Here is a 16,005-nt window from a genome sequence, read left to right as displayed (position 1 = left end):
TTACTAGGAGTAAACTATTAGCAGAGAAGATCAACACAATAATTTTGTCATATTTTTTAGATCACAGACGTGAATTTTGTGTATAGCTTTAATATTAGAAATTTGCAAGATCTTAAGATGTCTGTAGAATTCATTGAAATGATTCTTTCTTGATCATTTATATGCTTAATATTTTTGTCTCGCTTTCATAAAGCCATATAGCTCCATGTATCTGTGGATATTTCTTGGATGGCTAATGCTATGGCTAAATTAGCACAATCTGCTCTGTAAAGCCTTTTTAATGACCTCAAGGTGTATTGTGGGTCAGGGCAGAGCTACTACCCTTGCTTTCAGAGCTTGAGAATTAAATACAAATTCACCAAAGGCCTTCTTTGTATTTACATACAATGTTTTAGGAGGAACAAGGAATTAGCCCTAATACTATAATGAATTTTTAATTACTGGATATTCCCACTAGTTATATAAATGACAAAGGCACAAAAAAAAATATGCCGAATATAAACTCTTTTTAGATAGAGCTTTTTAACTTTGGCAATATAAAACTATCACAGACTTGTGGAATAAATTAGACCAGATAGGACCTCTGGTGGTTCTCTGGTCCAACCCCTAGCTTAGAGCTTGGCTGTCAAAGCTACAATAGATTGCGCAGGATCATGTCTGTTTCATTTTTTAAGCATCTCTAGGAATGGAGGTACCACATCTTCTCTAAGCCACATGACATAATGTAATAAATTTCTCTCTTACCTCTGATTAAAAGGTATCACTGCTGGGCTGAGAGGTACAAAATATCATGAGAAAGTGGCTGATGGGGGCTGTACCAGGTCTGGCTGGGATGGAGACCTCACTGGAGCCTTTCAGTACTTAAAGGATGCTTATAAAAGCATGGAGAATGACTTTTAACTTGGGTAGATAATGATAGGACAAGGGAAAATGGTTTTAAACTAAAAGAGGGTAGATTTAGATTAGATACAAGGAAGAAGGTTTTTACTCTGAGGGTGGTGAGGCACTGGAACAGGTTGCCCAAAGAAGATGTGGATGCGCCATCCCTGGAGGTGTTCAACACCAGGTGGGATTGGTCTTTGAGCAAGCTGGTGGTGTCCCTGCTCATGGCAGGGGGTTGGAATTAGATGATCTTTAAGGTTCCTTCCAACCTGAACCCTTCTATGAGTCTATGATTCATCAAAGGAATTTGTATGATGCTGTATTTTAGATTTGTGGCAAAACTAGTGTTGATAACACCCATGTTTCAGTTACTGATGAGCAGTGCTTGTGCTGCATTAGGGCCTTTTTTATCTCTCTCTCTCTACCCCAACAATGAATAGACTGGGGGTCTGGAAGAGGCCGGGAGGGGATATAGCCAGGCTGATGACACCAACTAACCAAAAAGATATTCCATGTCATATGCTCAGCAGTATTGAGAAGAGGGTTTCAGGTAGTTTAGCTAGCTTTTGCTCAAGAACTGGTTGGACATTGGTCTGCCCATGGGAGGAGGCAAACAATTACCTTTGTATTGCAGGTTTTGCTTTGTTTTCTTTCTCTCTTCTTCTACTTCTCCTTCAGTTATTAAACAATTTTTATTTTGATCCACAAGTTTGCTTGTTTTTACTTTTCCTTTCCTCTTCCTCTGTCCCATGGGGTGGGGTGGTGGGTGAGGGAGGTGAGCAAGCACTGTGTGGTGCTTACCTTCCTGATCGGGTTAATCCACAAGAGAGGCTAATCTCACAGTGGAGAATGAAGCAGGCTGCTGTCAAGCTTCCAAAACCTACCAGGAGGGCAAAAACCACAACGCAATATGATAACACGCGTGACATTTGGCAACTATTGTAGCAATCCAAGCAGGTAGCAGACATTTTGATGATGTGTTTTAATGGGTATAGCTGTTCATATTCCACTAAATCTCAAACTTGTATAACTTCTTCCTGATGGAATAACTTAATTTTATGGGAATCAAAGAAATCAAGCATAGCATAAGTTTATCTTTAAAGTAATTACTATCAGAGCAAGATTCTTCCAAGACATACAGCATTCATTGTGCTTGACCTTGCATTTTAAAGAAAAGTAGCTGATGTGTACCTTCACCATTTAAAGGTCAGGTATACGATTTTCTTTGAAGGCAGCTCTCTCTTTTGGGATAATATGGAGGTCCATGGTATACAGAGAAATTTTAATAGACATTTAATGCTTTTGAATAATGCTATTCTAATATTCATAAGATTCACTTCCTTGCCAAGAGGAAATGTGGAATGTTGTTACAAGTTCTAAGTGTTCTGCAAAATGGAAAAAAAAAAAAAAAAAAAGGATACTGGATTAGAAATACTCTCCTTACTCACTGGTTGTTTACGCAAAGAATTATTGGGAGTGTTGTATATTGTCCCTGTCTGTTTTAGGTATTTGGGGGTTCCTTATACAGATGTAATGTATTAGTAATACAGTTACAATAATACAACATCTATATAAAACAATATATTTGAAGAACTTTAGAAATAGTAATCCCTCTGGAAGAGAAGCAAGTTGATAAATGAGAGCATAGTTTTCCCAGTAAACCACAGAAATAATTTTTAAACCAAAAATGCTGGAAAAGTTTCAGTGACATTCAGCAAAATACTTCAATATATATTTGAGAACAGACATGTCAAGTAAATCACTGAATGCTTGGCTGTCTAAAATGGAGGCTGTGTATATAAACTCTGTATGCAAGTTACAAAGGGACGCACGTATTTTTTTTTGGTTTTATCTTTATTTAAAAATATAATATATTCTTGTGTATTATACAGTTACCTTCATAACAGTCTTGCCATTTCAGATCTTGATACTCTTGTTGTACTTTTCATGGGCTAAATTTATTTAAATAATATTTCCACTTGAGTCTTGGACTTGTTTTGATAAATTTCCTTTCTAGGTCTACAATTATGTTTTTTTTCTTTTGTAGTGCAATGTCAGTATACTACAAAATGTGAACAATCATCTAAAAGGAAGTAAAGTTCAGAATTTACCACAATTCTTAGTATGAAAGTACCAGGAACTGTATTTAATTTCTATGACACTTACCTTCATTTTTAACCCGTGGGGTTACCACCCAGAAACTAGAGGTTCCAATATCATGCTTTGTCTTGACAAAAAGACCTTCCCTTCACATTGGGTTTAGGTCTTGTTCACATTTTTTTTTCTTCTTATGTAATCCACACACTTAGCTGTATGCTGCAATTACTATCAAATGGCCTATATTTTAGTGTCCTTCATACAAGAAAACCTTTTATATTGTTGAAGGAAACTGTATAAACCAAGATTGTCTTTAAAGTACACAGTGTAGGCAGTGAGGCATTGTCTGAAAGACAAACACTTAGAATATTGATTAGTGTATTGCATTAGCTCTATATTCAGAAGAAAAAGAAAAGAAGAAAGAAAGAAAAAAACAGTGCTTGAGACTTTGTGTTTTCCTTGTATGTAAACAGTGATTATATGGGGCAGTTTTAACCAGACATCTGCCAGCTGTGAAATAAATGGTAAACAACAACAAAATGATTAAGTGCACACAGAAAGTGTGAGGGAAGGAGGAAAATAGGAGAGGATATTCATACTAAATGGAATGAATACAGGAGGGAACGAGAGAGTGACCATGTGCTGCTTTGCTGCCTACTGGCGTTAAACCACAGCATATCTATATAAGGTCAGTGAAAGTGATATTGCAAAAAGATCTTACAATAACAAATGATAAGGTAGTAAAATGGCAGATTAACTTCAATTTTAATAAATACAAAATAATGTTTATAAAGGGATTACTTACATAGTAAAAAAGATAATAAACCATAAAAAAACATTGACAACGGGGGACTGTAATCAAATTCTCAAAAGTTTGCACCAAACTTGCTTTTTCCATTACTGAACTGTGGAATTCATTGTCCTAGGATGTTCTGGAAGCCAAAGTATCTTGAGACACTTCAGATACTTTCAGTCTGATGTCATTATAGTTATTTTTCTGCTTAAAATACACTTAGTGAGTGTATTGTGAAAGAACTCTTGACTTCTGGGAAAATGTAAAAGGTAATAAATGTGTATTGTATCCAACTGATGTGTTTTATAACTAAAAAGTGGATCATGGTGTAATCTTACATTGTCTTTCATCCTCAAAAGAAGTGGGAATATTCAGATTTCTTTCTGAAGATTGTCTTTCGGGCATATCTCTATCTCAAACTTTTATATCAACTCCTGCTCTTCAAATTTCGGCCACTAATAAAAATCAGGTAATATACGTCAAAACCAAACCAAACCAAAACAACCAAACAAACAACCAAACAAAAATGGAATGTTGTACATATATATCTTGGCAGTTGTAGATCTTTAAGAACTTTAAAAAGTCTGAAATAAATTGGCAATACTCTTTCTACTCTCTAGCCCAACATACATACTTATGCACATCAGCATATTTGCTATTGCTAGAAACTGTCTTAAACTCTTTTATATGAGATTTCTAAAATAATTTCAGTTATTTAGCATTTGTACTTTCTTAATATGCAAGTAAGTGTTCAAATCTATTTCTTGATTTCGCTAAGTTCTATGGTGATCTTTGCAAAAGTGAATTCCACAGTCTTAAAATCTTCAAATTTTATTTTCTTTATTTTCTTTATTGACTGCTCTTAATTGCTTTGAAAATCCACCTCTATGTTGTGAAGAAAAGCAGAAAAACTCTCAGTATTTATTTCTAAGATATTCTTCATTTTGCATTCACTTATTAAGTCAGTTCTTCAATATTCATCTTTTAAAAAGTAAAAGCATCCTGATATATTTTTTTTTCCCTACCTTTTGATTTTGTTTTCATCATTCATTAAACCTTCTCTGATGTTCTGATAACACTTTATAATGTGTCGACTGTTACTATCTATCACACTCTAAATCAAGCAACTTCCTTACAATACTCGGGGTGCAAGAGAACCTTACAGGGATCAAAGAAACCCTGGTGGGGCAGCCAGGCCAGGCCAGCTATTACAGAGGTTCATTTCTCTCAAAAGCTCCGGTGGAATTCATATGTTACTGAAGTACATAGGTCATATTCTAACAGAAAAGCATGTTGTGTGAGGGAATTATTCCTTAGAAATTTTTCATCCAGCTTTTGTTCTGAGATTTCTGTGACAATGATGTTCAGCTTCAGTCCAATGTGCTATTGTAAGCTCTCATGCTGATTTGTGTTTTACAGGCCACATCCCTTTTGATTCATGGCTGTGTACAAGGGAGATGTGGAAGCACAGATGTCCTACTTTCCCACTGTAACTGAGGGGATGTGGCAACTCAAGATAGGACCTAGTGCTTTGAGATGTACAGGAGTCAACTGTGCCTCACAGCTCCTAAGAGCTGTTTGTTGAATTAAGTGTCTGAATAAAATGGAAAGGTTTAATAAACTTAATGTTGTGGAGACATTTAAAAATGCGGCAAATCCCACAAGCTTTAACACTGGAAAATATTTTTCTCACAAAAATGCTTGTTTCTAAGCCATGTCTGCTACTTCATTGAAATTAATGTTCCTTTTAGAGAACTCCTGGTGTCCCAGAACTTGTATTGTTTTCCAGCCTTGCAGTCATGATTGCTAAATTATTTTTATTAAAATCTAGAATCAGCTCAAAGTTAGTTTAATGTGTTCTTCTTTGCTTTCAGTTTGTCCTCTCTTACCACATAGGCTTTCTAACTTTCAATTTCTTACTGCACCATCTTCACATGGGATTGTGAAGTAAGTTGCTGCTATATCCAGAGAGATTTGAATGATAACTGGGGTTTATTTTTAATTCCAAGAGAGCTGATAGGTTACAGTGATTATGTTTCACGATTGTATGGATATGTAGAAAGTGAACTGATGGCTGAAATATCTGTAGATGCTCAAGGGTTATTTAACAGAATTCATTCACATAGAACTTGCAGAATTTAAATGGGATAAAATAAAGCATGTGATGTAAATGTTTCTAAAGAGATGGTAAGTTCTCCTACTTTCCTTACTTTAAAAAAATCCATGTTTAAAGAGTTCTCTGGCCTGATCTTGTTTTCTTTAATCCAGTAATAGCTCACAGTCTTCTTACTACTAAGTTGTGCACCCGAGTCACCAAAATCTAGTAATAATCAAAATTCCTTTGCATTTTCTTGCTTATTACGAAGAAGCTCTGCACTCCAGGCTGATTTAAATTTCCATAAAAGTGTAATGAATCTGCAGTTTATATTAAAGTGTTCACACGATGACAAGTTATGATCAGTGTCTCTTCATATGAAATAGGCTATAGAGGTCTCAAATTTATTAATGCTAGCAGGGGGGCATGTTATCCTTCATTAACTTTTTTGTCTCAGATATATTGCAGTTGTTAATTTAACTAGGCAAAAGTCTTTTTTACTTGCCACTCAGTATGTGGCCTACTGGCATATGATGCCATATCCAGAAATTTCAGGACTATTTCCCACATGCAAAATGAGTAGAGTCTGATCCCTGGGAGAAGGGAGATGTGCTGTCCAAAGTCTGTAGAGATTTTTGTACCCACCTTGCCTGTGAATTCAGCTGTGTGGTGTTACTTTCCTTTCTCCCTTATGGTACGTAACTCAATTCTAGCCTGAAAATGTTTGGTTTTCAGGCTAATAAGCATGATTTATCATTTTGGAATATATGATTATGCTGAAGGTTTCTCTATTTTATTCAAACAAGATCTACTATGGCATGTTTTCAGGAAGTAAATTTCAACAGTGATCTGTTAAGAGGAGGATTTGCAGGATTCTTTTGCAAAATTGATTACCTCCCACATTCCTCTCTCTGACACACACTATCCAGTTTCACTCCTTACTTCAGAATGAGAAAGAAAAGTAATTTTTTCTGTCTGTTACTTTGTGCATGGAGGGCAGGAGAAATACCCTACATGATAAGTATGATGCCTAGCTAGGCTGATACCACATGGCTGAGAAAATGACTTGTTTCCTAAATAGCCACTTGTAATAGGAAAGCTGTTTATCTATTTATTTCAGCCCCACAAGATCTTTTTCTTCAACAACACCAAACAAAGAAGAAAAAAAGATATCAGGAGGTAGGTTAAAGACAAGGAACATCAGTGTGAAAATCCAAGGAAGGGAGAAACCCTCAGGAGAAAGCTAATAAGCAAAGATGGTTGAAGGCAGGAACACATCAAGGAGCAGAAAGTAATAACAGTGAGGAAAAGGAGAGGAAAATAGAAGGAAAGCGCAGGAGGTGGAGGTGGATCATTGTGAAGAACTTCCAGAAGTGACAGAACAATACAAAGGTTCAGTAAAATGTAATAGATTAGGAGTTTAACATTTAGTACTGCAGGATTAAGAGTGAAGATTTTCTGAAGCCACATACTTACAAATATATATATATATATATATATATACAAGTGTATATATATACCTCTGTACTAATCTTGGAATCAGCTTATCTTGGGATGTATATACAAATTTTTTAAGGTTCAATTATAAAGAGAATATTGTAATTAGAATAAAGCTGGTTACAGCCTTGTTAAAGTCTTAGACTAGCTATGCTTATAGAATTGCAAACATGTAATAGTATAGAATTAAAAACCTGATATTAAAATCCAATTAAGTGTATTTTAAAAGAAATATAGGGTTTAGGCATTTATAGCTTAACAATATCTAAAATCCCCAGTCCAGTAAGACTAGAGTTGGGTGCTTTAAGAGGTCTCTTCCAGTGGTCATTGGGCCCAAACTCACAACTCTGGTTATGAGTTACATCAATAGACCTGCGCGATAGCTATCTGAATCTACGTTTCTACTTCTTCACACATACAAGGATCTACAGGCTTCTTTCCACTGAACCTCTATAAGGCAGTGCTGGCTGTCTTCTCTCCTTTGTTGCTGAAGGCAACCAAAAGAAGAGAAGAGAAATACTAGTCCATGCTTCTCATTATATATATATATATATATATAATGTATTATTTATATATATATATATATTATTTATTTATTTATTTATTTTGGGAAATTAAATTTGGTTAAGCCAATGCAGAGAATTGCACTGTTCAAGCTGAGCCTTGGTTTGGCCATTATTGCCATTGAAAATCATTCAGTATGGATTATATAATGTATCACTGTGTGTACTATTCCTGCAAGACTGTTTATATCTTCTTTAGCAGGGCCATTTGTTGTAGCTTACTTCTATAGCTTAGCTGTTCTGTTCACAGAATTATAGACTCACTGAATAGCTAAGGTTGGAAGGGACCTCTGGAGGTCATCTTGTCTGACCCCGCTGCTCAAGAAAGGCCACCTAGAGCAGGTTACCCAGGACCCTGTCCAGGCTTTTAAACATCTTCAGTGAGGGAGACTGTCCATCCTCTCTAGGCTACCTGTTCCAGTGCTCTGTCGCCTGCACAATAAAGTGCTTCATGATGTTTAGACAGAACCTTGTGTTCCAGTTTGTTTCCATAGCCTCTGTTTTCAATTTACTGCTCTGTTGAAAATACATTTGATGATTTCTGATAAAGCAGAATTAATATGCAACCTTAAAAAAAATATAATAATTTTCAGTAAGCTCAGTAGAAAGCCAGATTAGAAGTACCCCTGAATTCTAACAGTGGGTTTGTACTCACTAGTTTTGTAGTTTTTGTTAGACTTATATATATTTTAAACAAAATTTATTTAAATACATTTTTTATTTTAAATATTTAAATATATTTTTATTTCTGCCATGTTTAAAATGGGAATATTAATATTTAATGCTCTGGCAGTTTTAGTCTATCTCATAAGTTCAACTACTGTGCAACTATTGTGTCATATGTTTAATGAACATAAATTTTGTATGTTCAACTTCTGTAAATATGAGCTAAGCAAGGGTAACTATATATTCCTTTGGTAAATTAAAATATGTATTATTACCTATTCATGGGTCACTACTGAGCACATTAGTGAGAAATAACACTTCAACTGATGACACTAAGCGATGTTACAAACATTAATGTGAAATGGGAACTGAAAACCTTATTTGAACAATAAACCAACTGTAGAAAATAGCTCTTGAGCTTTGATGTTTTGAAGTATTTGTTCATCTATTTTAAAATGTTCAGATAAAATGCAGTATTTCAAATGTTATGTGCAACAACATGGATGATAATCAAACAGCAAATGTTTTCATTCGGCCGTTCAATCACAAATGTATGTATGTGCAATTATGTCTAATTATACAGACTGGGAAGAAAATGGAGACACAGCAATTGCAACATCATTATGACAGACACTTATTTAACATGTACAGTTTTCAGCCTCTGTTATGAATGCTTTTTCAGGAGAAGAATTAACAGATTTTTGTTGTTTTTCTTGTTTTGTTGTTTTTTCTTTTTGAAGCTGCCATCACATAAAGTTGGATTCAGATTTTTTTTTTTTTTTACCTAATAAAATGTATTCAGTAACTTGTTTTGGAGGTAATGAATAACTGACAAAATGAAACTGCATCAAATGTGCAACTATATATTTTTTCTTTTTTAATGGTCGAGTGACATCTATGACACTTTATTTTCTACTTTAACCATTTACAAATACATTTATGACTCTCAGATATCTGCTGATGAGCTCAAGGTTACCTGGCATGATGTGCAATTAAACCTATCCTGAAGCTCAGAACCCACGTAATACTAGTTGTTGTACCATTTAAGTAGCAGGTAGCATTCTGTCATGGTTTTGGCTGGCACACAGTTAATTTCCTTCAGAGAGGCTCACACAATACTGTGTTTTGGATTTTTTATGAAAATAGTGTTGATAACACACCGATCTTTCAGTTGTTGCAGAGCTGTGCTTGCACAGAGCCCAGGACTTTTCAGCTTCTTGTGCTGCCCTGCCAGCGGGGAAGCTGGGGGTGCACAAGGAGCTGGGAGGGGACACAGCCAGGATGGCTGGCCCAGACTGCCCAGAGGGATGTCCCATGCCATATGGCATCATGCCCAGCAATAAAAGCTGGGGTAAGGTGTGTGTGGGGGGTGGGTTGGGGTGGGGATTTCAGAGTGATGGTGTTTGTCTACACAAGAAACCTTTATGTGTGATGAGCCCTGTTTTCCTGGGAGTGGCTGAACACCCACCTGCTAATGGGTAGCAGCAAATGGATTCCTTGTTTTGCTTTGCTTTCATGTGCAGCTTTTGCTTTACCTAGTAAACTGTCTTTATCTCAAGCATCTGTGGGGTACAGGCTGCCTGCTGGAGCTAAACCACAACACATTCTTATGCTATTAAGATCTGATGCAGCTTTACAGATTTCCAATACAAATCACTCAAAAGATGAGCAAGAAGCATATTCATGAGCGAGCTTAAATTGGAACAATTGGCAAGTGAAGTGCAGATAAAGTAAGCCTGTTGTTCTGAAGCAAGTTTCTGCATACAATGTCCCATTGGCATAGATCTGCACTGTCATTTGGAGTGAGGAACTTGTTTACAATGTCACTGTCAACACAAAGAAATAGCCTAAATCTGTACTGGTTAGGGCATTTCTTCAGGGCATATGATGAGGTTCGGGTAAGTCCATTTCTACAGCCTGTCCAAGTTCCTCTAAATGGCAGTCCTACTCACTACTCACCCCAATTTGTTGTCATCTATAAACTGGCTGGGAGTACACTCCATGCCATCTTCCAGGTCATTGATGAAGACAGTAAATCACAGTCACTAGCAAGCAAGAGACTTCCCAAGACATCAGGTGGGGTTGTCAGAGTGATGTCTCCAGCCCCTGTGGGGGGAAGTCTCCTACAGCAGTCCCATGACCCTTCTCCTTCCTGCAGATACTAAGTTCAGGCTCAGCTGGTTCTGATGAATTCCTCGGCAGTTGCTATCTGTCTCTGCCAGTGACCAGGACACTATGCCTATGCTGAAGCTGCAGGTGGATCAGGACCTGTACACCTGTTGATGGAAGTCACAGGCTTCTAGCTCTCCCTGCCTCGATGGCCACCCTCTGCCCCTCACATCAGCATGGTCTCCTGCTGTCCTTGCTGCATGCAACTCTAAGCCTGGTCACTCCAAACACTCTGCTATGATGCTATCAATTCCCTCCTTGTCCTCCCTAGTGGAAACCCCCATTCAACAACACCTCGAGGCTCCCTCCCCAGTGGCCCAGCGCCCCATGCAGCACTGCCTGTGGTGGCAACGGCTGGGCCAACGGCTGTACCACCAATGGCTGGGCCAACAGCTGGGCCACTCTCTCTCCCTTGGCCAGAGATGGCATCTTAAGGTGCCAAACAGAGTGCCCAGAAGGCCCGGGAGCAAAGCCCAGGGCTGCTGGGCATGCTGAAAATGACACTATCCACAGGGGCCCGCTGCCTTGATACCAGCAGCCAAACCCCTGGGCAACCACCACAAGGACAGGACAATGCCTAGGCCCTGCCAGGGCCACCACCAGATGGGCCCATGTGCTTGTTTCTTCTGCAGCACATTTCACAAGAACAAAGCATGCCTTGATTTTGCTACTTGTGAGAGTCATAAATACTGTGTCTATACAAGTACTCTCTCTGGTGTGAGTTTTTATTGTGGCTGCTGTCTCTTAGCGGCATGGTGCACATTATTTCCTCATGCTGCCCAGGCGAGAAACATTTTTTTCCAAGGAGTGTGAGACGATGAATGGCTTGTGTTGAATTCACAGCTAGCAGCTGTAAACAAGTTCCTATTGTTGCTCTGGCAGGGGCAATATGACAGCTGGCAGTGTCATCCTGATAACCAAATTTTCTGCTGTTTTATAATCAGGGGCAAAGACAAACCTCAGATACTGATTTGCAGAAGTCTATAAGAACCTTTTAAATGTAAATAGTCATTTTTTCTTCCCTTTCTTTCTGCCTGATATGTTCTCTGCTCACTCAGTGATCCCTACCTGTGATCTCCTCTGCCAGCTGCCTGCACAGTCCTGCAGGCCAGGTCTCTGGTGAGGCTTGCCTGCTAAGAGGCTGTGTATGGGGCAAGACCAGAGTGCTACCCATGGCAGCATTTCCATTCACGTAAAAAAGCCTGAGGCTTGAACAGGACTGGAGGTTTTTCAAATTCTCCATGACAGAGGATAAAACTAGTATGTTGTGTTTGTGCGTGCTTTGTCCCGTGTATTTTGAATCTTGTGAGAAATATCTCCTGTGAGAAAATGTTCATTTTCTGTATCAGACCCTCCAGAGAGCTGCAGGAGATACGAAAGAAGTTCCTGGGAAAAAGGAATATGATTCTGTAGATAGTCAACTGTGGTTAACAGAAGTTAATCAAAAAGGAAGAGAGCTCCTGGAGAAGGATGAGATTGTTTCGCAGCTCTTGGTTTACTGCTATTTATAGTTAACATAGAATGTGGTTTGGTCATTATCTGTAGACTGCCTCTTGGGGGGAGAGGCATGCTAAACAAAGATCTAAAAAGTGGTGAGGGCATGTAGGAAGGTGAAGGTGAAGGACAGTGGGAGCACTACTACTGATTGTAGTAGGTGTCTTGTGGAGTTAATGAAAAGTTTGTATGCAGTCTTTTGACCCTGGCTATAAAAGAACTAAAAGAAATATACGACAGAATAACAATTTTGGTAAGGCCAAGGCTTTACTACTGAAGGCAGCAGTATGATGTTCACTGTGTAATAGAATACAAAGAAGATGCAAGAATAGTGCAGAAAGAAATAAAGTGTTTTTTTTTTTTTTTTTTTTTTTCCAAAGAAGTATATGAGAGTAAGAAAGTCTCCACTGAGAAAATTGTTGGAGTTGGTTCAGATTTGCAATACTACTATTACTTGAATTTTTTTTGTTTGTTTGTTTGTTTTTTCTATTTAAATTATAACGGAGTGATGGGAGAATTAAGCTTCTTAAATGATGATTAGAAAATAAATGTACTGCCAGGTACACCTGGATATTTCCTGCTGAGATAGCTAACATATTTCTTCAAATTCACTTAACAGGCAAAAGGTGATGATGTTTCAGGTTTGACTTTGATAAATAATAAGGATGATATAGAAGAATTGGCTCAGGAAATTATTCCAGTTGCAATAACTGAAGACTGGTTCAGGATAATGAAGAATGTCTAGCACAGCTGCTGCAGAATAACAAACACTCAGAAATTAGAGGTCAACTTTGTGTATTCAGGTGAATTTCATGAGTTTACATACATTGGAAAGCAGTTAGATAAAAAATTCAAGATAGAATTTTTATCTGAAACAAAGGAGAAAGCCTTAAGTACTTGCCGCAGCAAAGTTAGGTGTTAGTACAAGCGGGTTAATTTAGGATTAACAGAAATAAGAGAAGATTTTCTCAGCTTTCTCAGCTTACTTAGTCTTAGAAATCCTGAAAGTTAGGCGTGAATTAAGAATTGCTGAAAACAGAGCCTGACTTTGGAAAACCAGTAAAACAAAAAGCTCAATAGTTTTCAACTTTACCAATAAAAAGAATAAGGGGAAGAAGCAGGCTTAGTATCCCGTGAACATAGAGATTCAGAGTAGTGTAGGCAAATCCCTAAAATCAGGTGGAACTTTTGTGTCAATTTTCATCTAGGACAATAATACTGAAAAAAAGAGCTAATGAACAACAGTGGTGAAGGGAAAAGCTAAAGTATTGCTTCTTCTAGTGTGGAAATAAAACTCAACTGAATGTTCTCAAAACAGGCCATCAAGCCTTCCCTCTTGGCTACTGAAAGAAGTGTCATATATTTATTACCTGTGAGGCAAGCTTCATCGTAAGTGTTAATATTTCAGTGTAAATGTTATAACATTGTAAGTGTAAGTATTTCAGGAGAAGAGCACATAAAAGTACTTGGAAACATTCTCAGCATTTTTCTTTTCCTTAGCAAAGTCAAAACTTCCAGGTAGTTTTATAGCTTTCATTAAGTAAAATCCAACAACTACTCCACATTACAGGAAAAGAGTGATAAATGCATTATTCTGTTCTTACCTATAATGTGAGTTTACTGGAACATCTTAAGGAAAGAGAAAATACAGACATAAATAATGAGTAATGAATAAATTACCTCATGAACTAACCAAAAGTAACACATTTGAAAATAATCCAAAACATTTATTTGTAGATAGACAGACAGGTAGATAGATAGATAGAATAAAAAATGCAGTAAGTCTGATGTACTTGACCTTTGAAATTTTTTTCTGTAGTGCCATATTGGAGAGTATAAGTTAAAATGGTGATTTCTAAAACAAAACAAGAAACAAAACAAACAAACAAACAACAACAACAACAAACACCAAAAACTTTAATGTGGTTAAAGAGGAAATTACATTGGCTTGTTCTGAAAAGGAATTTATCAAGTTGGAGGAAAGTTACAGTTAGAGGTGTTCAAGGATCAGTCTTGGGACCAGTCTCATTTAATATTTTTATTGCAGTCCTTGGCAGAAGAGTGCTAATGAGACTTGCTGATGAAACAAAGTTAGTCAGCATCATCAGAAAGAGGGTTGGAAAACTGGGTCACCTTGAGGAACAGTCTGCAAGGTATGAGATTAAATTTAGTAGTACAACTGCTTACTCATATCCTTAGGGAGTGGTAATAAGAAGCTTCATTATTAACTGAAAGCTGTTTAGTTGGAAATGACAAAAAAATGGGAGAAATCTAATATAACAGCTGATCACATTTATGAGCCAAAAGTCACAAAAAGAAAAAGAACAATGAGATCCCAGGATTCTTTGCTAGTATACTCTATTCTTTTCAAGTTTAAGTTTGTTTCTTAAGCAGTTTTTTTTTTTAATTGTTTTATACAGGTGTATGTGAAAAAGCAGTCTCTTATGAGAAAAGATCAAAGATTTTGACACTGTCCCCCACAATATCCTTGCCTCTAAATTGGAGAGACATAGATTTGATGAATGGACATCTTAGTAGGTAAGCAGTTGGCTGGATGATTGCACACACAGACAGCTGCATGTCAACAGCATGATGTCCCGGTTGAGACCAGTGAAAAGTGGTGTTTCTCAGGGGTCAGTATTGGGACCAGCACTGCTTATCATCTTTGTTGGTGACATGGACAATGAGATTGAGTGCACTCTCAGTAAGTTTGCAGATGACACCAAGCTGTGTGCTGTGGTCGACACTCTGGAGGGAAGGGATGCCATCCAGAAGGACCTGGACAGGCTTGAACAGTGGGCATGTGGCAACCTTATGAGGTTCAACAAGACCAAGTGCAAGGTACTGCACCTGGGTCGGGGCAATCCCAAACACAAATACAGGCTGTGTAGAGAATGGATTTAGAGCAGTCCTGAGGAGAAGGACCTGGGGTATTGGTTGACAAGAAGCTCAATATGTGCCTATAATGTGCACCTGCAGCCCAGAAAGCCAACCGTATCCTGGGCTGTATCAAAAGCAGCGTGGCCAGCAGGGTGAGGGAGGTGATTCTCCCCCTCTGCTCTGCTCTCGTAAGACACCACCTGAAGCACTGTGTTCAGCTCTGCGGCCCCCAGCACAAGAAGCACATCAGAGTGTTAGAAGGAGTCCAGAAGAGGGCTGTGAGGATCATCAAGGGGCTGGAGCACCTCTCCTGTGAAGACAGGCTGAGGGAGTTGAGGCTGTTCAGCCTGGAGAAGAGAACACTCCAAAGAGAACCTTGTAGCGGCCTTCCAGTGCCTAATGGGGGCCTCCAAGAAAGATAGAAAAGGATCTTTTATGAACTATAATACTAGGAGAAGGGGTAATGTCTTTAAACTAAAAGAAGGTGGATTTAGATTAGACATTAGGAAGAAATGTTTTACTCAGGGGGTGGTGAGGCCCTGGCACAAGTTTGCCCAGAGAAGCAGTGGATGCCCCATCCCTGGAAGTGCTCAAGCCCAGGTTGGATGGGGCTTTCAGCATCTGGTCTAGTGGAGGTGTCCGTATCCATGGCAGGGGGGTTAGAATGAGATGATCTTTAAGGTCCCTTCCAGCCTAACCTATTCTGTGATTCTATGATTTTATGAAAAGAACTATGGGTTGTTTGGCCTAGCAAAGTGAAGGCATGACCTCTAGAAAGAAAAAGAAGTAATTTAGCTATATAACATTATTGGTAAATAATCAAATAAAGTTACCACAAATAGATTTAAAAGATTTTGAAAATCTTGAAA

General features: G+C 37.9%; 1 protein-coding gene across 1 annotated transcript in view; it reads left to right on the top strand.

Moving 5' to 3' along the window:
* Positions 1-14,772, top strand: part of SLCO4C1 (solute carrier organic anion transporter family member 4C1) — an 87,215-nt gene extending 72,443 nt beyond the window's left edge. The window contains exon 12 of the mRNA XM_050716295.1: positions 14,677-14,772. Within this exon, the coding sequence (XP_050572252.1) occupies positions 14,677-14,724 (48 nt within the window). The 3' untranslated portion in view covers positions 14,725-14,772. The remainder of the gene's footprint in view (positions 1-14,676) is intronic.
* The last annotated feature ends 1,233 nt before the right edge of the window (positions 14,773-16,005 follow it).

Source organism: Cygnus atratus, chromosome Z, assembly GCF_013377495.2.
Source record: "Cygnus atratus isolate AKBS03 ecotype Queensland, Australia chromosome Z, CAtr_DNAZoo_HiC_assembly, whole genome shotgun sequence".
NCBI lineage: Eukaryota > Metazoa > Chordata > Aves > Anseriformes > Anatidae > Cygnus > Cygnus atratus.
This window is presented reverse-complemented; position numbering and strand designations above follow the sequence as displayed.